The sequence below is a fragment of the Bemisia tabaci genome, chromosome 9, assembly GCF_918797505.1.
Source record: "Bemisia tabaci chromosome 9, PGI_BMITA_v3".
Lineage (NCBI taxonomy): Eukaryota > Metazoa > Arthropoda > Insecta > Hemiptera > Aleyrodidae > Bemisia > Bemisia tabaci.
In genome coordinates this window covers 19,739,362-19,765,192 of record NC_092801.1, presented here as the reverse complement: position 1 = coordinate 19,765,192, position 25,831 = coordinate 19,739,362, and the positions used below count along the sequence as shown (strand labels likewise).

Genomic DNA, 25,831 nt, shown 5'->3' with positions numbered 1-25,831 from the left:
GCATTCTCTGGCGCGTAAGCTATCAAGGGTAATATGATTATTTTACGCCCTGGGCCATCTCGTCAAATACCGCTTTTCAGACGCCATGACAAAACCCAATAATTCCTCATCCAGACAAGCTCTACCGTTAGCGTGAGCCAATTTTCACGCCGACCTGTGCGCACGAATCGTCACCTTCCGGCCGAAGTATCACAAGCGCCATGCGACGTTGTAAAATTTCCGCCGCCACTTTAATTTTTGACAGAAAAATTGTTGGTTGAACCTGTTCGAAAATTTCACTGAATTTAATCGGCAGCACAACGGAAATTCAGAGAAATTTTCGGACAGCTTCGTTGGACAAATAGTTTCTCTGTAAAAAAATAAAATGGTGGCGGAAATTTTTAAACGTCGCATAGCGCCTGTGATACTTTAGCCAGAAGATGTCGAAATTACCTGTTTGGTCTGAAGAGACTTTCAATTAACGATAGCTGATTTTAAAGCCAACCTTTAGCAGTGTGTCGAGGTCGCTGGTCACAGAATCTTGTTTTGATGCTTGATTCGTAGATCAGCTAAAAAATAATAAGATCTATCCAAACAGCAACTTTCTACGTTCAATATTAACCGTGATATCGCCCTTAGAAAAGTCGGGTTTTTGACGTCATCCACCGCGGTAGTGACACGCTTGGTTTCTTCCACCATGCTTTCAACCGAGTTTCACGGTGAGTAACTAGAGCAAATGTGTGTTACCCTGACTGATGAAAGGAAGGTGGAAGAAACCAAGGGTGTCACTACTGCGGTGCATGACGTCAAAAACCCGACTTTTCAAAGGACGATAACTCGGTTAATATTGAATGTAGAAAGTTCCTGTTTGGACGGATCTTATTATTTTTTGGCTGATCTACGAATCAAGCATAAAAACAAGATTCTGTGACCAGCGGCCTCGGCCCACTGCTAAAGGTTGGCTTTAAAATCAGCTATCGTATCGTTAATTGAAAGTCTCTTTAGACCTAACAGGTATGGCACCATCGTGTTTCTCGCGAACTTTTACACAAGAATCAATAGTCAAATCGCAAATTCCTCACACACGCAACATCTCCATTGTAGCGGGCAGTCGAAGGCTCGTCCGCGCGCACCTCATATAGCGCCTTCGACATCCTGGAGATACTTCAAACACTACACCGTTACGCATTCACTCCGATGCGGAAAATGGCCTACATTGCGCCTGCTGGAATGTGCACCATGTTTTGAGGTGTACCCCGACCAGCTAAAAAATAAGATCTGTCCAAATAGCAACTTTCTACGTTCAATATTAACCGTGATATCGCTGTTAAAAAAGTCGGGTTTTTGACGTACTCCACGGCGGCAGTGACACCCTTGGTTTCTTCCACCTTGCTTTCAACCGAGTTTCACGGTGAGTAACCAGAGCAAATGTGTGTTACCCCGACTGATGAAAGCAAGGTGGAAGAATTCAAGGATGTCACTTCCGCGGTGGATGATGTCGAAAACCCGACTTTCCAAAGGCCGATATCTCGGTTAATACTGAACGTAGATAGTTGCGGTTTTGACAGATCTTATTATTTTAAGCTAATCCACAATAATTCATCATCAAAACACGATTCTATGACTAGCGCAACTGGCCCATTCAGTGAAATTTTTGGACAGCTTCGTTGAAAAATTTCTCTGTACTAAAATGTAAAACAGCGCAGAAATTTTTTAAACGTCACATGACGCTTGTGAGACTTTGGCCGGGAGGTGACGAAATGAAGATCGGATGTGTGTTGAAGATTTCTTATTTAATAATCTATCCGTCTACATAAGATAAGTCTGATGCACTCAAAAGATACAGCCAACTGAATAGACTTTTCTTAAGTAAAAGCCTAGGAAAATCATGTTCAGCATATTAGAAAATGTTCAACGAAATTGCACAATTTGTGCAGTTCGTCTGATACATTTTCTAATTAACTGCGGCGTTTGCAAAATGTTTTTCTTTGTCGCTGGTAGGTACAGATCTGCCGTGTTAAGGAAAAACGCCGTATGAACAGTGTTAGTCTTCGAGAAATTACGACTTTTCATCGATGAAAGCGCGCACCGGCTCGGCGCGGCGCGGCGCGGCGCAGCGTAGTAAATTTGCAATGCGTGAAGTATTCCCACAGTCTTGCAGGCGCTTCGCTAGCATGCGTTACATGCCGACCGCACCGTAATTTGGCGCGATTAGTTAAACTTCCGGAGTTAGCGTTTTTTAACTCGTTACTGCCTTTAAGGTTTTACACACTCTGTATGATTTAGTGTCATTTATAATGATAAAAGAAATTACATTAAAGCTAACTGAATTCTTTGGTTTATTTACAAGCGGTGAACACCATACCCACATCTCTTTTGAAACTTCACTGATCTATCAGCCGCTGGGAACTCGTAAACAACGGTAGCAGTCATTGTTTACGCTCTTGAGGAGGCAGATTCCTAGGTATGACTCTGTAATTTGAACCATTCTGCCGTGCTAAGGAAGAACGCCGTATGAACATTCGAGAGTTGTCAAATTTCCTTCGCTAAAATTTTTATCTTTAAAGAAAGGTATGAATATTTTTCCTCGACATTTTCAGGAACTTTGGGCAAAATTGCGCGGTGCATAACGTTTGCGCACATTTTTTTTACTGATAACGTTTGCGCACACTTTTCACGAATATCATTTGCGCACACTTTCTACCGATAACGTTTGCGCACACTGCACTATTTGGCAACGCTGCAATGATGCTATGCGTGTCACCCGAAAACCGGAGTTTGTTTTGATCCGGGCGGTCATAGTATCCCTTCATGATAAGACATTTTCTTGCAATGAAAGTGGAAATTGCAGTGAAATGGAGTTTCTGGAAATGGTTCGTGAAGTTCAATACCCCGACAAAAATGATTCAGACGAAGAAAATAACCCGGAGGCTATAAATGACTCTTCTTTCAATGCAGGCGAGCCTGATGAATCCATTTCTGAAAATGGTGCTGATGAAACTTGCTCTTCAAATGCAACCTGCCCTAAAAACAGCCCTAAAACCCGTCCTTGCACTGAATATGATTCCGGTGAAGACAGTGACAGCATTTTTAGCTGAAGTAACAGCGAAAAATCTGTGAGTAACCATATACCTTATTTTCTTAACTTTCTTCATTTTCTATTTTCTTCTTATTAACTTATTTATTCATTTACTTATTGATTGCTTATTGGAATTTATTTAAACGAAAATTTCCCCTCGTCCGTTTATAAATTATCCGTCCGTTGAATTGTCTTATCACGAAGCGATACGACTGACGCATCATTGAAGCGTTGCCAAATAGTGCAGTGTGCGCAAACGTTATCGGTAGAAAGTGTGCGCAAATGATATTCGTGAAAAGCGTGCGCAAACGTTATCGGTAAGAGAAGTGTGCGCAAACGTTATGCAGCCAAATTGCGAACAAAATCATCCAAAAAATTAGAAGAAAAATATTCATTATTTTACCAAGAAAACCGTATTTTATCAAAGGGAATTTGGCAACGCCTGAAAGTATGTACGGCGTCATTCCTTGGCATGGTAGAGATGTGCTTGAGTGTCAATATAGGAAGAGAACTGCTATGTCTGTGCCACTCTCTAATTGGCTGATCAATTTGAGGTTTTCATTGGGCTCTCAAGGACCAATGTAAGGAAACCCCATCAAGAGGACTTTGTATAATCAAAGGAAAAGTTTCGATTAAATCGGTAAAAGTTATTTAGCCCGTCGCGTCGGTATACGTAAGTATCTTCTGTTTGAAGTTCGCCTTCAATTTTGCCGCATACCAATAAGCATAAATACTGGGGAGCAAGAATAGTTATCTATTCGAAAAACATACAAACTCACGGGGAAAGAAGTAATCTAAAGTAAGCATAAACGTAGAAATGGGCCTGTTGCAAACTTTGGCTGGAACAAAAAGAAAAAAAGTTGTTTCTGGTACTGCCGCACTAAGTAAGAACGCCGTAAATTCATCAAGATTTTCTCGCTTTTTTTTTAACTTAACACTTTATAAAATAGAAATTGTTTTACCCATGCACCTCAAATTTTCAGGTTAAGTTCTTGATAGTATTTGCGGAAAAATTCTGTAAAAACATTGTCCCAAGATACACAAGTTTTTCTGCTATGATACATTCTTTCCAAAAAAATTAAAATGGCGTTTACGGCGTTTTTGCGTTTCACGGCAGTGTAGTGAATGGCTCAAAATTCACGGATGAGCGCATCAGAAAAGTAATATAATTGTAAAAATCTCACTTGCGAAGTTGGGAAAAATATGGAGTTAATCAATACTATTCACAGTACCAACTAAGAGTCCTAATGGAGTCCCAGGAACCATTTAAAAAGAAGAAGAATCACTTTTGTCGTGTTATTTAACGGGAAAAAACCCAGAGGAAATTTGTAAAATTGCGAGGAAAATTATCTGAAAAATTGGAGGAAAAACGTTTGCAAAGTTTCCCGAAAATTCGTGATCCACACTGGAAAAAAAAAACACATTGGATCTAGAGTCCATACTCTTGAAAACATTGACAAGAAAAAATACTCTTGATTCAATCAGATTTTTGCTTAAATCAAAAGGAAATCCGCTCAAATTAAGAGGCTTGGTTCTCGATTTAACTTGAATCTGATTGAATCAAGAGTATTTTTTCTTGTCGATGTTTTTAAGAGTCTGGACTCTAGATCCAATGTGTTTTTTTTTCAGTGCATTAAAGAAAATTTGTCAACGTCGGAAGGCTCATACGGCGTTTTTCCTTAGCACGGCAGTACTGTGGCTTTGGTTACCTGGACCGGACCTGGACCGGATTTTGTGATGAAAAATTCGGTTATCTGAACCGAAAATGTTATTACACATATGGGCCGAGGATGATCTCAAAGTGCGTGAGCCATCAAGGACAAGGTGTATTCTACCCTCTCGGAGGGCGGCGTCAGATAACCCTTTCGGCCGTGTCCTTCTTGAGCCGAACAACCCCCAACGTACGTTAGGGGAACCAATTTTCCCGCCAACCCGTGCACACAAATTGGCCGAGTGTCGATGATGCGGAATAGGGAGGCGGGGTGGGGGAGGCCAGTGACGCGGAGGGCAATATTGGCATTGTCACATCTGCTCAACGCCGCACAGTGGGGCAAATCTTTGGCAGAAGTTGAACATGAAATTAGTGTAGAAAATTGTAAAATTTTACGTCCATCTCGTCACAATTCTAATTTTAAGGGGTGGTTTTCATTGAAAATTGTGCGAGAAACCAATGAAACTACTTTCAGAACATCAAAATCCCCAATTAATAAAGGTATAAAGTTTTTAAATAATGTCCGACCTCGCCCATTGATTCGACCCACTGTGCGCCGGGTAGGGGAGGCGGTTGCGGGCTTGCGGGCGAGAAATATAGATTAATGGACCTGAGCTGGGGTTGCCGGCCTGAGGGATGCTCCAGTTATCCCCTGATATTACGTGCGATGGATGAAGGGTTTATTGCGGAGATTTGGCAATGCTGCGCTGCGTAAACGCGCGCCCGAGTTTGTTCGGAGGAAATTGGGATGCGGAGGGATGGGCACCCACTACCTGTGCCGAACAGAGGGGCCGAAATTGGAGCAAATGTGGCCAAAAAACAGCAGTGGCGTTTTTTGATGAAAAGGGTATCCCCGGATAGGAATAGCAAAATGCACCTCACTGGAAAAAAACACATTGGTTCGAGAGTCCAGACTCTTAAAAACATCGACAAGAAAAAATACTCTTGATTCAATCAGATTTAAGCTTAAATCAAGAACCAAGCCTCTTATTTACGGATTTAGTTTCGATTTAAGCTTAAATCTGATTGAGTCAAGAGTCCTTTTTCTTGTCAATGTTTTCAAGAGTCTGGACTCTAGATCCAATGTGTTTTTTTTTTCCAGGGCTGTTCATGGCTGTTCTTATTTTGACAATCTTAAGTCATCGAGAGGGTACAAAACCGTAGATTGTGGCCAACTTTGGATTTTTAACCCCCCCCCCCCCCCATTTTGGATCTTAAAACCCCGTTTTTGAAACTATTTTGGGACATTTTTACCTTCAAATTTATGTGTCCCGCGGTTTTTGATGGATTTGAGTCGATATTTGACTAAATTGACATTGTAGGGTGTGGTTTCTATAGACCACATTCAATGTCAATGAACTACAAGTGCTCTGACCTTGAAAAAATTCATACAATTTTAAAATTCACAATTTTTTTCATTTTCAGCCGATTTAAGAAAAATGAACAGAAGGCCTCGATGACCTGATTGTGAGTTCAAATAATTTTTTCACAATTTTCCTTTGTTCGATGTGGGAAATTTGAGAAAAATAGAGTTAAGAATGAGAAAAAGTATCGTATTGTGACGTCCTGTCAAAGACATGTAATTATTTCAGTGGATTAAATCATCGTGTCATAACTTCTTCAATGATTGTTCAATTTAGAGATTGCCCTGGTAAAAATTGGCGATAGGAGCTGCGTTTCAAAATACCATAGGAGTTCTTATAGCCGACTGAAGAAAGCGATAGAAAATCATATAGCTGGCTGCAGAAACTGGAAAAAATCATACGGCCGGGCTACACGAAGCGATGAAAAATTATACAGCCGGGCTATAGTTCCTATCGCCGGGCTTTACACTTTATCGCCTAGCTGTTGCTTTTTCACCATCAGCTATAATAAGAGGCTATAAGAAATTGTGTAGAAATTCTCGTGCTTTGTAAATCCTCAAGTTTGTACGGAATCACCTTAATATTTACAAAACGCACACTATGTTTTCCTTTACTACATATTTTTTTCATCAACTAAAATGAGAATAATCCATAAAGAGTGTGCAAACATTTCAAAGTCATGAGTTTAAAAACGCTGACTCCACGAGATTAAATATTAGAGCCTAACACAATTCGGAGCGGCGGCGCACTGGCGCCTACAAACCTAACAGGGATACTTCACGCATTACGCAATGCGTGAAGTATCCCTGTTAGGTTTGTAGGCGCCAATGCGCGTCACGCGCTGGCTGCCCGCCCGCCGCGTACCACGGCGCTTGTAGCAACTATTTCACACGAGAGGTATTGCACAGTATCATACGAAATTGAAGGCGCTTCAACATATTAGGAATGGCAGGCATCCTTCAAAAGTACGGAGCTTTACTTGCAAGACAAATCAAGATACCACGGCCCAAAAAGATAGCGGTAGTCCAAAAACTCACTGAGTCCTAGCATCCGTAATTACTAACGTTTAGCATACACTATATCGCCAGGCTGTTGCTTAATCGCCATCGGCTATAAAAGGTTATAAGAGATTGTGTTGCCGGCTATAGAAGCTATTGGAAATCTTACAGCCGATTGTAGGTCTATGGTTTTTTGGAACACAGATTCTACTGCTAATTTTTACCAAGGTGAGGATATTTTCATGCCCACAATTAGTCTACTCAATGCAATCATATGCGTTAGTAAGGTTTGATGGGCCGACAAGGTTTCAATGACCGACAAAAGAGTGATCTCAGCGCGGAGCGCCTTCATTTTTTGTGATACTCCACGCTTTGTCACGGAGTTAGTTTAGTTGCATGTCCGATCTAAATCCAAAAAAGGTCACGGATTTCACTGCACGCTTTCCTGAATGTGCTCGTTACTACCATTTTTTTACGGAGAAAGACGTGCCTATTCACATTAAAGGCATAATGATTGGACGTATTTATGCTAAAAGGAACTTTGTTGCATGTAAACCCTGTGGACATAGTTACTTTTAGCATAAATCCGTCCGATTAGTAGTCAAGGCTTGCTCTCTTATTTTTGAATTTTATGATTTTCTATTTAATTAAAAAGTAGCTCGCAAACTACCGGCGGCTCTCATACTGTTTCATATAAGTTCAACTCTTTCAACTGCTTTAACTTACAGTCTCCACGGAATTCCATTAAGAAATGGAAAAGGTAAACTTATCTGAGAGCAAGTCTGGTGAATTATGCTCAACTCTAACTTGACGATTTTGATACCAGTTCTGCTTTTCTTTATCGACTAATTCGATCAGCTTTGAAAGGATCTTATTTTTATTGTCTGATCCGCCGGCTTAAACCATAAAAATAATTCTGCGACTTCAGTGATTCGCCTATCCAAGTGAACATGGTCAATAGCGTCAATCCCACCATGAGCGACACCGGAGATGCAAAATTTCAACGAAATGTTTGAAATATTTTACAAATTCAATAGATTCAAAAGCCATAATACGTCTGGGGATACTAAACTCAATTTTGAAAAACAAATTATCATGAGTCAAACTTTAGAATGGAAATTCTCGGTTATTTGTTGCGGATTCCGCATGCATCCCCTAAAAGAATTATTTTTCGTGACGCTCTCATCAAATAGTTTCATGAAACCAATTCATTCGCTGAAAATCTGGCCGCATTTTGCAATTAGGAAATATAATTTCTGGCTCATTGTCAGTTTATAACGGCATAACGTACAATTAGCTTTCCTATCCTTGTAAGCATGATGAGCCAGAGCCAGAAATGAGCCAGACATTGCAGTTCCTTATTGCAAATTGCAATCCAATTCATGTTACAAGGCGAATGAGTGTTTCACCCTCACGCCTTGCAAGAAAAAGGGAAGATAGAGGCAAAAAGGAGTAGGAGAAGGAGAGAAAAGAGACGGTAAAGAGGAAGAATATGAAGACGAGTTACAAGAGGAAACAGGAAAATAAGAGAAAAGGCGAGAGAGAGAAGAACAGAGAAAGTAAGAGAAAGAAATAGAGGAAAGGGAAGGAAAGGAGGAACAAGAAAAGGATGAAGAAGAAGCTAAGGGGGAAGAAAAGGAAGTAAGGTAAGAGGAGAAAGGATGGACAGGATAAAATTAAGAAGAAGAGACATAAAAAGAAGAAGAAGAAAGACAGAAAAATAGAAAAATAGAAAATAGAGAAGGAAGAAGTAAAAGAGTTGAAAGAGGAAATTATTTTTCTTCGTCTTTATATCTGCCTCTTTCGTTTACCAAGCACTGGTGAAATCACAGTAAATTTACATTCTGATCTAATTTTCTCTCAGTTTTTTGTAAACATAATTTTGTGATTTTTTCAACCAGACCTCGGCAAATACGTTTGAAATCAGCAGGTGCCATTGTGCGATGAACTTCGCGCCGATGAAGGGTAAACGAATCGGTCGATTTTGAAACCTGACAATTTCATTTATAGATGATCCATGGGCTCCATGAGAATGCGTGTATTTCAGAGTTCATCAGATACGGGGATAGGTTTGCTTTTAATATCCACCGACTGAATGGGGGGACTGGGCGGGGAAAGCGCTTAAATAAACCGTGCAAACCGTTTCATTCCAATCCAAGGCAATTATCGGGAATTACAAAGGGCGCCATGACCCGAACTCTCCGCCGCACAGTGGTTTTAGTCAATAGGAGAGGTCGGACAAAATTCGGAAACTTTAAACTCCGTTTATACAAATGTTTGAGGATCTAAAAGTGGTCCCATCGGTTTCCTCGTGAAATTTTCTTCTGAAAACATCGTTTAAAGTTTACAATGTGACGAAATAAACATCAAAATTTGCAATTTTAGCCAAAAATGCCATTCCTGACCTACCTAACGGACTCGATCCACTGTGCGCCGCCCTACGTTGCCAGTTTAGGGCCGTATCATAGTCGTTCCTCAAACTGCTCCTTTCCTTAAGAGGCCGCGCCGCGTATTGTTTCTATTGTAATTAATGAAAGACAGAGGAGATCCTTGCACCATAAAATGACCATTTTTATCGAATCTCGAGTAAAATGTTTGATGCAAACGCTTGGATACAACTATTATCAAGTGGCGACCGAGCTTGTTGCGGATACAAGCAAATTAAGGCGTTTTGGCTTTTTGCACGTTTACACGTGTGCGTGTTCTCTAACATTTCAACGTTTGTATTTTTCTATTAGCAATACTAAAATGTGCACGTCATAGCCCTTACAAGTTACAACCAAATAAGGTCATAAATAAGTCTGCATCGTAGCACACCCACTTCTAGTCTAATCAATAACTACCACGCAAGGAAAACGAAGTACGCGTCAAAAATATCCAAATTGAAATCATGAGTGAGACCTTCGCGATTTTCAGGTTTAAAAATTTAATCTTTCTGTTCATGGAAACACCACAAACTATGAGAATAAAATCGACTTGTTGATTTCAGCACGCCTCTCGGTGAAACCATTTCGTATTTATGAAATTCATTCGTACTGAAATTGAATTACGAACAGTTTCGAAATAATGAGATGCATTTACATTCGAAAATATTTTTATTTTTTTTTTAGAACAAAAATGTGGAAGTATTAATAAAAATCGGTTAAAGTTGATGTACGTTCGTATCGCAAGCGCTATTTGGGAGATAGGTATCACAAGCGCCGTGTTTGGCAATCGCTCACCTTTCTGATAGTTCATAATTTTTGTAACCCTCGAAATGACTTGAAGCTGAATTATTTTCGTATGTAAATGCATCTCGATGTGTCAATCATTTTTTTTCAATAAAAATAAAAAAAAAATATGGAAAAAACTCCGTTGAAGTTGATGAACTTTCGTATCATAAGCGCCAAATGAGAGCTAAGTATGACAAGCGCCAAGTTGGATGATCGCTCATCTTTGGGGTTGTTTTTAAAATTTCAGCATCAACAATACTTGGAATGACCTATGGAGTAATTCGACACATTCCGGCCGGAGTATCACAAGCCTTATTTGTATCAAAATTGAGTTATGATTGGTTTTAAATTCATAAAATGCATTTACATATACGAAAATAGTAATTTTTCTGGATAAAAAATAAATAAATATGGAAAAACTCCGTTTTTGATGAGCGTCCAAATCACAGGCGCCAGTGTTTCTCAAACTAGAGCACCTATATAATGAGAGTATATGGACGTGTCGAAAATTTTGAGGTTAGGTGATGGAGCTCTTAGACCCCAAAAGGGTAGGCAATCTATGAATTCAAATTATCCAGGGCGATTCATAATCACAATTCTTAAGAACTGTCGTTGGTAAAGCACGTATTTGACTTGGTTTTTGCATAAACTTACTCATTCTCGCGGAAGAATGCTTACTTGTGAATTTCCTTGTCCAATTTCGTTTGATATTGGAGTCTAAAGTTTGACAGTTACATTTTTCGTTTTCAAAGGTTATCTACCCTTTTGGGCCCTAAGAGCTACATATTTCGAGTTGTCCATATTCTCCCTTTATAGGCACTCTATCTCAAACTGTCCCGAGAATCTTGTCCGTATCAAAGTGCAAGTTTTCAAAGGAATTTTTTTTTTTTTCCGAAACATTTTAATTTAAATTCAAGGTAGGAAGTTGTGCTAGATCATTATTCCAAGTTTCAGGCGGTCTTATGCGAACGCAAATCAGTTTTCCGTGTCTCCTGAAAGTTGGCAAAGAGGCGTTTGTGATACTTTGGCCATAAGGTGACGATATGGTGTTCAGAGCTGGAGATTTTTTTTATTTCGACGAAGGAGTTGCTTCTGAGAATTTTCAATTTGTTCAACTTGTTTAGTGTAAACTCTTCACGAGAAAGTATGCCATTTGATGTGATGCCGTAATTCTTATTTTGTCAAGTTGTCAATTCTAAGCCTGACTTCTGGTTCATTCTATGCTTGAAAAATTTGTACGTGCAATCTCTTCCCGAATCTACCGACCCTGTCATGCAAGATTTAGCGGGAAAGGGTTCCAGGCGAGTGAAATCTGCGGTTTTTTTTAGGTCCTTGTAGTGTTTCCAGGGACATTAGAGAACAAGCAGAAAGCAGAGTCATAACGTCGTTGTCAAATGTTGCGTATTTTCAGTTCATAGATGTAGGATGTGGGACAAAGTCAAGATGATCCCCAAAGCAAAGCACAGTAAATATTTTGAGCAAAAGTTAAGGTTTGAGGTTATAACACTACTTTGAGTCTGTCATAGATGAGCAACTTGTTGAGCAAAAAATCAAATAAAATCTGCCTGATGAAGACTGATGCATCTTGGATTAAGCACTTCGCAAGGCAAGTTCTTGAAAATTAGGACAGGTTTACTAAACCCGTCACTCAACTCTTGGGTCACCGGTCACCATCTCAGAATCTGCACATTGACTCCCGGAAGTGACTTTTAGGTAGGATATAGTGCGAGATATCTAAAATACATTGTCTCTGACAAACCGGCACACTTTTCTTGTGAATTATTATGAGTGAATCTGTGTACAATATGATAATAATAATATTTTTTTTATTCATTCATTTGTGCACAGTAATAAATACAGGCGATATGACAGGTCAAGATGACAGATTGTTTAAATAGGTACATTGTTCATTCGACGTCTAAGAAATAATTGAATGAATACGGTCGTTTCGCTACTAAAAAAAGTTTGGTTTTTTTGATAAAGGATGGCTTCGCTAAAATTTGTCTTAAGTCGTTTGGTATCTTTTCAAAATATTTGTGTGATACCAAAAAAAATACCACCATCTCCATCTAATAGGTGCGGCTACTTTTAGTTGAAGCAAGTTCAAAAACGACCCAATGGTGGATATGCACCCAACATTCTGATTGCTTCTTCTGAGAATGATTAAAGAGATGATTTTGTAGTATTTCTTTTAAGTTTTTTGTAATATAAGAAATAGTATAAAAATAGATTTAAAAGTGAGAAAATGCACCGCCTAGTGACGTCATCTGGTGGCATTCTCCATTTAAACACATATTGGAAAAAAAGTCGCTTGGATCTAGAGTCCAGACTCTTAAAAATATTGACAAGAAAATACACTCTTGATTCAATCGGACTTTTTGCTTGAGTCAAAAAGAAATCCGCCTAAATCAAGAGGCTTGCCTCCTCGATGCAAGGAAAAATCGGATTGAATCAAGAGTATTTTTTCTTGTCGATGTTATTGAGAGTCTGGACTCTAGATCCAAGCGAATTTTTTTTCCAGTGCACGTATTTTAGCAGATTAGATCATTTTATCATATCCTTCCCAATAATTGTTCAATTCATGAACCAACTGTATCCTTACGTTCAGTTCACTCAGTAGTTTCCACTTAAACACGAAATTCATCAAATTTCAGACACCTGCAAATTCTCTATTCACTGGAAAAAAAAACACATTGGATCTAGAGTCTAGACTCTTAAAAACATCAACAAGAAAAAGTACTCTTGATTCAATCAGATTTAAGCTTAAATCAAGAACCAAGCCTCTTAATTTGAGCGGATTTCCTTTTGATGTAAGCTTAAATCTGATTGAATCAAGAGTCCTTTTTCTTGTCAATGTTTTCAAGAGTCTGGACCCTAGATCCAATGTGTTTTTTTTTTCAATGTTCTTTTTGACCTCCTCTAGAGTCCCTTTATACTGAGAGTCAAGACAACACCCCCTCATGGAGTCACAAACGGGAATAAAGATTACAGAATTTGAACGTTTTTCGTAATCTTTGATCGGCCCATTCTCAAATTCCTTTCTCCGTTCCTTCTCTCATTCCGTTTGTTCCTTGCCGAACCCGTAATTCCCTGGTCCATTCCAGAATATAATCTTTGCAGTCGGTGAAAATGTAATCTTTACTCCCGTTTGTGACACTGTGGAGGCCTAAAATACGGGAACCAATCAGAAATGGATTCACACTGTCTTGACTCTCGGTATAAAGGGACTCTAACCTCCTCCATCTCCCGTGCTTACCGCTCGATCTTTGAAACTTGACGCCGCAGCAAGACAAACGCGCAGAAGGACAGCTCCAAATGCTGTGCTCCTCCCCGCGCCTTCGCGGGGGTTTTCAGCAAACAATTGGATTATCCGGGAGTTGCGCCCCCCCCCCCCCGCCCCCCTCGTCGCTTGCGCCCTCTTAAATGCGCGTTCACGGACGGTAGCGGCGTTGAGGAAATTCTCGTGAAAACAAACAGTTTCCAGCTCGCGAATTTTGGGGGGTTTTGTCTTGTGGCAGCGTTGCGCTCGTTCTCTGTTTTCGATCATTTTTTACCCCTCGCGCTGACGCCGGGAACTGCACCGTGGCCGTGCCACAAGTGCCGGTCGCGTTTCCTGGCTAAAAACCCGTTTCCTTTATCACCCTTTTTACACCCCATTTAACGCGGAATTAACTTTGCATTTTGCCGGAGGGACAGAGAGAGGATATGTATGTGATCCACCATCGCACGTAAGGACTAGAGTCCCTTTATACTTTATGCGAATGGACCTTGTATTTTTATTTCTGACGAGAAATGCATTATTTACTCCTGCAAGCATACTCAATACGTTGAACAGTACAGTGGAAAAAAAAAAAAAAAAAAACACATTGGATCTAGAGTCCAGACTCTTGAAAACATTGACAAGAAAGACTTTTGATTCAATCAGATTTAAGCTTAAATCAAAAGGAAATCCGCTCAAATTAAGAGACTTGGTTCTTGATTTAAGCTTAAATCTGATTGAATCAAGAGTATTTTTTCTTGTCGATGTTTTTAAGAGTCTGGACTCTAGATCCAATGTGTTTTTTTTCCAGTGTATCGTTTGAAAATCGTTGTGTTTTGAAAATAATCAATGTAGGCTGATTGTTGAAATTGATAGATAAAGTGATATACAAAGAAGACATAGGGAGTATAAAGCGATCCTATTGATTGAGATGGGTACGGTTCCTATAGACTAAAGGAGGAAATGATTACCTACCTCCTTTGTCCATTGCAACCACCCGCTTCCACCAATAAGATCCCTCTAAATCCCTTTTGTCCTCTTTGTCTATGGCTTTGTCTATATAATTCAACAATTAGCTCGTCGGTTTCGAAGCCACGTTTTAGCAGCATGGCATGGTGGTGTTTTTCGGAACTGAAAACGAAGATTCGCCAGAGTGCCGATCATTGAAATTGATAGACATAGCGATAGACAAAGCAGAAATAAGGAGTAGGGAGCGATCCTCTCGGTTGAAATAGGTGGTTCTTAGAGACTAAGGGGGTCAATTTACCATACCTCCATTTTCCATTGTAACCGCCCGCTTCCACCGATTGGATCCCTCCATATTCCTTTTGTCTCTTTTGTCTATAGCTTTACCTATCAATTTCAACAATCAGCCCACTGGTTTTGAAGTCTCGTTTTAGCAGCGTTGCATGGTGGTGTTTTTAGGAACTAACCTCGTTGGTTAGCATCGAACTAAAATCGTTGGGTTTTGAAACTAATCACCAGCGGGCCGATCATTGAAATTGATAGACAAAGCGATAGACAAAGAAGACATAAGGAGTACGGAGCGATCCTATCGGTTGAAACGGGTGGTTCTTAGAGACTAAGAAGGAAAATGAGGAACCAACTGTAGGGCCTTTCGTGGGTTGCCGTTGATAATCCTTTTAGGAAACTGTGGTTTTACATGTTTCTGGTTCAATTATTTTTATTTCTTTTTGAATTCTTTGTTTGTTTTATTCAAGCTTTTGTGTTCTCTGTTTTATTAACTCTTTATTCTAGTGAAATGTAATCAGTTCAACTAGTGCAAATCACCAAATTTTATTTTATTTAGTCCAAAACCTTAGTAAAACTGGTTACCGTCTATTACTGTCTATTATCGCCCATAGGAGGTGTCCTATGTCCATCGCAACCACCCGCTTCCACCTCCCCTCCATATATCCCGTTTGTTTTCTTTGTCTATCAGTTTCAACAATCAGCTCGCTGGTGTCGAAGCCACGTTTCAGCAGCGCGGCATGGTGGTGTTTTGCGGAACTAACGCTGAAGATCCACTTGAAGTCTGCTGAAGTCAAGTATACCTGTCTAGTCTACTATCAGATGCTAACAGTCAGACTGGAGTTAGCTCTTGGAATTAGAAATTGGAACTCCGGTTGACGTTCGAGAAAACGTCGACCAAGGAACAGGAAAGCTTCCGCTCGCAACTTTGCGATAAGTTTCAGTTAAGGGGGGGGGGGGGGGCTGTGCATTTGGAAACTAGAAATCGAAACTTGCCTGAATTGTGAAATCGTTATCTGTTGACACACATTTGTCTATCATTTCGGGCGGCATCCGCGCTTCGGTGTCAGCCGACAGGGGTGGTGGCGGGGGTGCGAGGGGGTCCGCCTCCCCTCTCTCCGTCCATGGCGGCTCCCGCTCGCCTATTTCCGCTCGCAGATATCACTCCGATCTGGGCGCCGAGCCGACCTGCTCCAAACAGAAAGACGAAAACTTCATCAGTTGCGACGTTGTAATGTTCTCATAGTATTTGAAAATTTCAAAGAAAAATATTTATGAACTTCTTCAAAAATAAATGTTTCATCGTTAAGGTGATTCGTCAAGCTCAAGTGACGTGGTCGAACTGTCATGCGATAAATCGCATCTTTTAGGTGACAAATCTCGGCAGATTTTGAATTTTCAGCAAAACAAAGGACGATGGCCCCTGCGCATGAGCTTAAAGAATCATTCTAAACCCAAAAATCGGAATAATTCAAAGAGATGAAAGCAGAATAGTGTTTGGAAAAAAACCTCGCATTTGATACAGAAATCGATAGCTGTATCGAATGCGAGGTTTTTGACCTAAAAGATGCGCATGCCAGTTCGACCACTTCTTTTGAGCTTGACGAATCACCTCAAAGGTTTGGCATTATTCAAAAGTTTATACGTTGGTTTTTCTCAGCACAGTAGAATGGACCACTAGACGAGGTACGAATTTCAGCATTCTGATACAAGCTTCCTAACTAAAATTTCACGTAGAATACGACGCGCACAATGAAAATTACCGAAATCAACTCCTTCCGAACATATTCAATGATTCTTATGGTGCTTGAATTGAAACCACCCGCTCATGAAAACTCAATCAAGAGTATAAACATTCAAGAGTTGCCAAATTTCCTTGATAAAACATGTATTTTTGACAACATTCGTGCATATTTTTCCCTGACTTTTTAAGATATTTTAGATTAAATTGTGCACAAAATTTTCTGAAAATTTTGGAAAATGATACTCACAATGTTTCAAGTAATTTCGGTTTTTATCGGAGGAAACTTGGCAACGTCTGAGGGCTTATACGGCGTTCTTCCTGAGCACGACAGAGTAGGTCCAGCACCGAGAAATTACGACTTTTCATCGATGAAAGCGCGCAAAAGTAGTAAACGTGCAGTGCGAGAAGTATTCCCACAGTCTTGCAGGCGCTAGCTGCTAGCATCCGTTACATGCCGACCGCACCGTAATGGACCACTGGACAAGGTACGGATTTCAGCATTCTGATACAAGTCTCTAGACTAAAATTTCACGTAGAATACGACGCGCACAATGAAAATTACCGAAATCAACTCCTTGCGAAGCTATTTAATGATTCTTGGTGCTTGAACTGAAACCACCCGCTCATGAAATCTCAATCCTTTACGTGATTCACATCGCGCGCTAAACGTTATCATGAACGTTTTTGCGATGAGAAAATCTGGCAACCTCAATCAATCTTGACGCTTTGGCTTAGCTATAACAAATTACTTATAGTTTGAAAACACATGGTGTGAAATGAATATTGCTCGATTGAGAGGCTTGCTGAAACCGTTGTAGAGCGCGATTTGACTCACGTAGAGCTTAGAGTTTCTTGCGAGTGGGCAGTTTAAATTCCTTGTAACCAATGTGAAATAAAAACGTTAATATCTTTGTTAGGAGTTGGTTTCAGTAATTTTCGTCGCTCAATTCGAAAATTGTATCATGTAAGTAAAAAAATAAGACAATTTTAACATTCCGATCCTTGCGACCCGAACAATTTAAAGAGAAAATGATCTCAAGTTTTCCAGAAAATTCGTGTTTTATGATCCAATATTTGGCAACATTTGGAGGGCTCATACGGTTCTATCCTTTGCGCTTCAGTGTTGTTTTGGAGCGGAGCAAGATACCAGCATGTGGGCCTTATGCTGTGCCAACTCCACTCTGCCCAAAAGCGTTGTCATGATTGAAAAAGGATGGGTCCGTTGCATATTATATCGTCGCTCCTCTGGTGTAAGGGCGTAAGTGGCGTGGCGTGAATGATCGATTATCGATATTTCTCCATTTGAAGCTACGGTAAAGAATCGATCGTTAAGACGTTCGTTGGGAACGCCCTGTTTATCGATCCTTTTCCCTAGGTTCAAATGACAGATCAATCGACCAGGGCCGAATTTAGGGCCGCCATGGGCCGCGGCCCATGGCGACAAAAGGGGGCGGCAAATGTTGAATTTTTTTTGAAATGTAGGTATAAAAAAAATCGGATTCAGAAAACAAAATTACAAACGAGAAAAGGCGACAAAATGTCTCATTTCCTGAGAGTATAGTAATTTTTAATTTTGACGTCTTTCGGTGGTATAAGGGGCAGTCCCTTTAATTAGTCCAGTTAAGAGAGGAACCAAACACCCAATTTGGCCTGGAACGGCGGGCATAGAGAGCAATGATGACGAGAACTTGAGATGAAAAGGAGAAGCCCTCTGCACGGCGATCGGCATATAACACATATTAGCGCCTACAATACTTCATGAATACCTCACGCATTGCGTCAGACACAGTGCGGTTAGCAGCGGTTGGCGTAAAACGCATAGCGCCTACAAGACTGCATTAATACTACACGCATTGCGTCAGACACAGTGCGGTTAGCAGCGGTCGGCGTAAAACGCATAGCGCCTACAAGACTGCATGGATACTTCACGCATTGCGCGAAATACAGTGCGGTCATCGCGGCGCGGCGGCGGAGGAAGTTGAGATTATTAAACCACATTTGTGTTTGTTCTTTCATAATTTTCTCGTTCAATACTTAGAAATGGAAGGCCTTGTCAACACAGAGATAGGTTTACGGAACTTAACTTTCGCATAAAGTTTCGTGAACTATTGCAAGTAGTGTTGAAAGGGCTGTAGCAAAAAATGTGTCCAACCTGAGTAAACGAGTCTTACGCACCCCTCCCCCTCCGGCACGTTCACTTGATGGTTTTTATTGATGTTTCAGAACGAATGAGAAGGGGGCGGCAAAATATAAGCGGCCCATGGGCGGCAAGTAGGTAAATCCGTCCCTGCAATCGACAAATCGCAAAGCACGCCACGCCACTGAGATCGAGTCTGTTGGACTAGGGGTAACATTTTAAATGTGTTGTGTGACCACTTGGAAGGTATAAACCACCCTTTGTACTTAAGTGCGATAAGATACGAAGTAAACCATTTACTTATAAAAAGTGAGAAAAACTTGTGGAACAGAACCAAATCCCCCTAAAATGAGTAAGGATAATCCAAGGCTTACTGTGCTCCTGATTAAATAGAAAGGGTTGAAATGCCGTCATTTTAACCGCAAATCTTGAAACATTCAATAGGCAGGAGTCCTGTGAAAGCGTTTGTTATGCATGGAGTAACATGCGGAGATTGCTTTGAATGTAAGTAAGCTGTGCAGCTTACGGAAAAGGGTCTGTAGCCTTAGAGAAAAATGGCTTGCTCTCTATCAAGACTCACGAGTGAATTGGATGCATTACTCCCAAACGGAACTATGTGCATTAAAACATGAGCCCTGAGACCCTTCAGAATATATGCATAGCAGGGCTCACGTCATAATGCATATAGTTCCGTTTGGCAGAAATAGTCCAATTGAAGAGTATCAGTCTCTAGGATAAGAGGAAATATCTCCAGCTGAAGAAGCAACATGTTTTGCCTCTCCTCGAATCTCCTCGCTTCGAGCACAGTCTCTCTCAAAAATATAAAACCGCCCTTTCAATAGAAAACTGCATCGGAAAGGAGGGAGCATTATAAGATTTTTCGCTACCTACTTACAGACAGGCAGCAAATATTGACAAAACACTTGGGATGAATAACATTTTCATGGAACATTTATTTAAAAAGAAGATATGGAAGAATTTAGTAACACTATCACTGGAAAATTTTGCTCTTGAGATATTATTTTGACTACGGCGTCGTCTCTTGTCGACAAAATTTGGTCTTTTTGAGTTAATTCGTGGGGATTCAACTTGAAGTCAGTTTGTTTTGAGCTGAAGAATTGTAAAGCATTGTAATATTATCGTTAAGAGTAAGTTAAAAAGAAAAAAAAATATAACAAAACAACATTACTCTAACTTAAAAAAATGACTTTAAGTTAAATACGTACGGATTAAACTCAGAAAAACCAAATTTTATCGGCAAGAATCGACGCTTTAAGTCAAAATAATATCCCAAGAAAAAAATTTTCAGTGATTTTTCTATCCCCACCCCGACGACAAAAACATCAAAAAGACTAAACAAGATAAAGTAGCATGTCAATGGCCAAAGTGCAGACGAACATACTTCCGTTTGCAACGTTGTAGACTTTCTGTCAAACTTTACATATAATTTTCCTTTGAGAAACTTCTTCATGTAATTGCATGAAAATTTCTTTGATTTTTCTTCTCTGTTGGCAGAGTATCCTACATACATTATAAGCTGTGAAGTAGGCTTGTTCCTTTCCAAACGAGTATGATAGTAGCGATAATTTTGAAACATCGCAAAGGAGACACGCGGTTCTGCACTTTGGCCAATGATATACAGAGTTAGCAAATTCGGCGAAAGCAGTGCAGAAGACGAATATGGTCGGAACTGTGATTATTACACAATGGAGTCTATTGCGGTATTTCAAAATTACCACTCCTTTTATACTTTTTCGAAGAGAAACCAGTCAACTAAGTAGCCTAATATTAATACAGAATTTTCTGCTAACAGAGAGGAAAAATTAGGGACGTTACTAAGAAAGTACGTAGACTAGTTTTCCAAAGAATAAATAAGGTATGAAAGTAAGTCTGCAGCGTCGCAATGAGTTGATCAAATATTACAAAAAACGTTCAATTTGTGTAATCTTTTATTCCCGTTTGTGACATCCATAAACCGCGTTGTCTTAACTCTTCCAATAAAGGGACTCTAGGTACTTTCTCGCCTGTTTGATGTATCGAATACACTGGAAAAAAACACCGGAGAAAAAAAACACATTGGATCTAGAGTCCAGACTCTTGAAAACATCGACAAGAAAAAGGACTCTTGATTCAATCAGATTTAAGCTTAAATCAAAAGGAAATCCGCTCAAATTAAGAGACCTGGTTCTTGATCTAAGCTTAAATTTGATTGAATCAACAGTGTTTTTTCTTGTTGATGTTTTTAAGAGTCTGGACTCTAGATCCAATGTGTTTTTTTCCAGTGAAAACACATTGGATCTAGAGTCCAGACTCTTGAAAACATTGACAATAAAAAATACTCTTGATTCATTCAGATTTGTGCTTAAATCAAAAGGAAATCCGCTTAAATTAAGTAGCTTGGTTCTTGATTTAAGCAAAAATCCGATTGAATCAAGAGTGTTTTTTCTTGTCGATGTTTTTATGAGTCTGGACTCTAGATCCAACGTGGTTTTTTTTGCCAGTGTACGATCCACAGGTAATATTTCCCCCGAAACGTTTTTTTTTCCTTTTCTCTTTTTTTTTTTTTTTTTTTTATGAAAATGGTTTTATTTTTCCGAGAGAGGTTTCTTTTTTACCGACGGAAATCCATTTAATAGTCGTCCCTCCCGCCCGGGTCCCTCATCGTTCCGGGATAGATGGCCGCCCGCGAACCGCGAACGCCCCTGTTGAACGAGTCCCGGGCGGCGTGTTTACAACCCGTTTTGGCAGGCGACCCGCGGGGCAATTTATAGTCCGACTGCGACAAATCTTGCCGAGGAAAAAAACCGCCCCCGGCCCCGCGAAACCCCACCATTTAAATGTTTACACCTGCGTCACCGCTTGCTTGCAGTCCGCTAACCCCTGCAGCTGGGCCGCCCGTGACCCGCAATGCAGCTCCCTCGCTCCTATGCAACCTGCACGACGTTCCTCTCTCTCTCGCAACTTCGGGGCAGTGCAGTTGCCTGGCTCTTATGCGACCCGCATTACGTCCCTGTTCTCGCGAAATCGGGAGCGCTCCTTGTGGATTCAGGACACTTCCCTCCCCTTCCTCACACTCTTTGGTATTTATTCTGTCGTGCTAAAGAAAAACGCCGGATAAACATTCGAGTCAAGTTGCCAAATTTCCACCGATGAAATATGTACGATCGATAATATGTATTAAGACTATTCCCCGAATTTTTTACTGGCGGTATATTTGAGTTCCAATATACCGGACATAATTTCTTGTAATTCTGCATTATTGCACTGAAAAAAATTCTCGGCGTTTTTACCACGGTCCATTGGTACCTTTACCATCTCACCTTTTTTAACAATTATTGGTAATTTTACCAAGATAGACTGTTAAGTTGACCTAAAAACCGGTATTTTTACTGTTTTTTTCAGGTAAGAATACCACTTTTATTGGTAATCAATTCCCGCTAACTTTGCCATTTTATCTCGGTAATTCTACCACAGTCTATAAAAAATATTAGCGTCTTTACCAAGGTCCAGTAAAATTACCGAGAAAGTTCAATAATTTTACTTAGATATCTCGGTGAAATTACCAATTCCATAAATGGTAATTTTACCAAGAAAAAACTGGGATCAAATAGAACCCTGAATTCTTGGCAATATTACCCTTTTCTGAGTAAATACGCCAAGATTTTTTTTTCAGTGTGCATCTACTAGATATGACTTGACTTGACTAGATTTGCATCTAGGATAATCTTTTGAAGCCAGCCCGGACATGTCGGTTATTTTGTCATGGGCCTCTTAAATCCCAAAAGTGCAGCCAATCTATGAATTCAGATCATCCAGAGTGATTCATTATTACGATTGTGTCGGCCCATCGTTTGTAAAGCTCATACAATTGACTTACTTTTTGCATAAATGTGCTCATTTTTGCGGAGGAACACCCATTTACAAACATTCTCGGCCATCTTGGTTGGATGTTGGAATCTGAAGATTGGCAGTGACATTTTTTGTGTTGAAGGTTGGCTGCCCTTTTGGGCTCTAAAGAGATATACCTATATCGATGTGTTCGTATATCTCTCTTGCTAATGGTTATTAAATATCTTTCTTATATTCATCTACTAATTTACGCGCAACGCGCGACGTGCATTGGCGCCTACAAACCTAAGTGGATACTTCAAGCATTGCGCAATGAGTGAAGTATCCACGTAGGTTTGTAGGCCGCTTCGCTCTAGGTTCGGCCCTAATATTGAAACTCGCGGAGTCAGCATTTTTCAACTCGTGATTTTGAAATTTTTGCACACTCTGCGTGGATTATGCAGCACAAAATATATTCTTCTATATCTCTCGCTTGATAATGGTTGTTATGGCTGATGGTTGTGGTGGCTTCCTATCTATGTATTCTACACTACATTAAATTCGACTAAAATTCACCGAAAATTTCGAGAATGGAATATTCACAGGTTACCTAAAAAATATTCATTTAATCAAAAGAGACTCGGCAACATGCAAATGTTTAAACGGCTTTTCCCTCAGCAGATTTTAGTCGAATGCCCGGAAGTGAATTTGGTTCACTTTTGATACCCAATAGATACGGTTCCAATGCACGAAACAGTGGCGTGGCGTTCTTTGCGATATATCGATTGATACGCCACTCAAACCTATGAAAAAAAATCGATTATCAGGGTGTTCGCAGCGAACACCTTAGTAATCGATTCTTTACCATAGCTTCAAATGGCGAGATATCGATAATCGATCATTCACGCCACGCCACTGGCACGAAAAGGAAATCTCGCGGGAAGCTCTATTATCTAATACATGTGTATCAGAGAAACTCTCAGAATATCAACGTAAAACATGCTAATTTATCCCCCAAAAATAAATTGCATTTCAGAAAAAAACGCATCTCCATCTCACACGGTTCTTGTGACTGGTATCGTAGCTCCCTCCCTACTCTGCCGTGCTAAGGAAAAACGCCGTGTGAACATTCGAGAGTTGCCAAATTTCTCGGGACAAAACAAGGATTTTTTAGGTTGGTTATACTTATTTTTCAGGGAAACTCTCGGATACGTTAGATCAAGCTGCGAACAAAATTATTCGAAGAATTCGAAAAAAAATATTCAATATTTTTCCAGTTTAAATTCGGTTTTTAGTAAAGGAAATCTGGCACCGTCTAAAGGCTCATGCTGCGTTTTTTCTTAGCATGGCAGTAAAAAAGGACCCGCATGACACTTCTCTCTCGCAACTTCGGGGCAGTGCAGTCTCCTGGCTCTTATGCAACCCGCATAACGCCCCTGTCCTCGCAAAATCGGGACCACTCCTTGTTGATTCAGGACACTCCTCCTTTCCTCCCTCATTCATTCTCCAATCTCCACCCTCTCTTTTAGACACGCTAGTGGATTTGGTTCACTCTTTGAACCCGATGCACAGGGTTGTAACCTACGGGAATAAATACGGAAAAAAACATTTAATAAATTAACATCCGGAGTGTTAAACATTTACGCGACATGTTGACATGGTGGCCGAAGTAGCTGGTAAGGTAACATCCTTGCAGCTTTTACTGGACAGCCGAATCATAACATCAATCCCAAGTTCATTGCCCCTCTGACGTAAGGGTTTCCACAATTATAATTTGAAATCCGTAAAAACCGCTGAAATCGGCATACTCAAAAATCGATCGCGTGCCTCTTGGCTTTTTTCCTTCTTCTAGCCATTTGTATATAGTTTTTTTCAACATAACTACGGCTTCTTGACTTGATTTTTGTTTTCTTGGTCTCGTTTTGAAGCTAAAATGCTTCTATCGAAGTCTACACATTTTTTCGTCTAAGTCACACATGAATGGTCATTAGGAAATTTTTGAAATCTCACCCAATTTTCAAGAGCGCTTAATTACTCAACACGCGAGAAAATGGCGTTTTTGCCCTGAGTAACGGGGATGGGAAATTCTCTGACATTTAATTTGATACCAAAACAAATTTTTTGCGTCAAAAATGCACCCGCCAGAGCAATTTAAGTGAAGCGTCGCGGCACTCGGTGCGCGGTTTAAATACTGGTGGATGAATCGAAAATCCAATCCCACCCGCAAACTCCATTTAGCAACTCTGCAATCGTTAACCCTCCATTTTCGAGTTCGCCCATCGATACGCTATATCACGAGATTGTGGTAGCGGTTCATGCATGCATTTAGAATTTAAACTAATATGGGAGTCATTCTCCGAGTGAAAAGGCTTTAATTAAAAACCGGGATTTAATATTCCACCGCACTGCCGTGCTAAGGTAGAACGCCGTACGAACACTCGAGAGTTGCCAAATTTCCTTTGATGTAATGTTTATTTTTGAGGAAAATTACGGATATGTTTCCACGAAATTGTCAGGAACTTTACATCAAAATACGAACATGATTCCGTGAAAAATTGGAAGAAAATATTCATAAATGTACCAGGGAATTCGTGTTTTATCAGAGAAAATTTGGCAACGCCTGACGGTTTATACGGCGTTTTTCCTTAGCACGACAGCGCAGCGCAGAAAAACACAGAACAAACACTGTTTTTAAAACCCCCAGTGGACTTGAGGACGCCGAGCTTGTAATTTGATTCCCGGACGATGAATTTAATTAGTTTTAACGCCTCGCTCGAGTAAGTAAACTGGATCCGCTTACTTAATCGTTTACACGATGGAATTTCAGCGCACGTCCCAGGGATGGGTGATTTATCGCCCTCGGCCCCTGCAGGGATCAACGGGTAAGTAAGTCAAACGGGATGCTGGTGGGACACATTGATGCTGGTCTACCACTTTTGATTTATCGTCGACGGAGCGATCATGAAACGCGAAGCGCTGGATGCTGCCGATTTTATCGATTATTTCCGACCTTTCGCGGGGGAAAAGACCTGAGGGTCGTATGAATCGTATTCGATACATCGAACACGTAAGATTGTATCGATATAGATTGGTTCAATTTGTAAACATAGCCTCAAAAGTCGATGGAGTCATCTGAACGGGTTTCTTGTGACAGGTTTTTGATTCGAAGGTGGTAATGAAAAGTTAAATTGTTAGGAATTTCCTCATTTTCAGCTTTTCTTTCTTGAATCCTAAAATTTTTGTTTACCTTCAGACTTTGCCAAATTTTC

At 40.2% G+C, this 25,831-nt stretch overlaps 1 protein-coding gene across 3 annotated transcripts in view; it reads right to left on the bottom strand.

The window, feature by feature from the left end:
• LOC109034814 (uncharacterized) overlaps nt 1-25,831 on the bottom strand; it is an 89,376-nt gene that overhangs the window by 13,477 nt on the left and 50,068 nt on the right. For all 3 annotated transcript variants that reach the window (XM_019048175.2, XM_072304680.1, XM_072304681.1), the window contains one exon: nt 15,850-16,041. In XM_019048175.2, coding sequence (XP_018903720.2) covers nt 15,850-15,906 — 57 coding nt within the window. In that variant the 5' untranslated portion in view covers nt 15,907-16,041. The remainder of the gene's footprint in view (nt 1-15,849; nt 16,042-25,831) is intronic.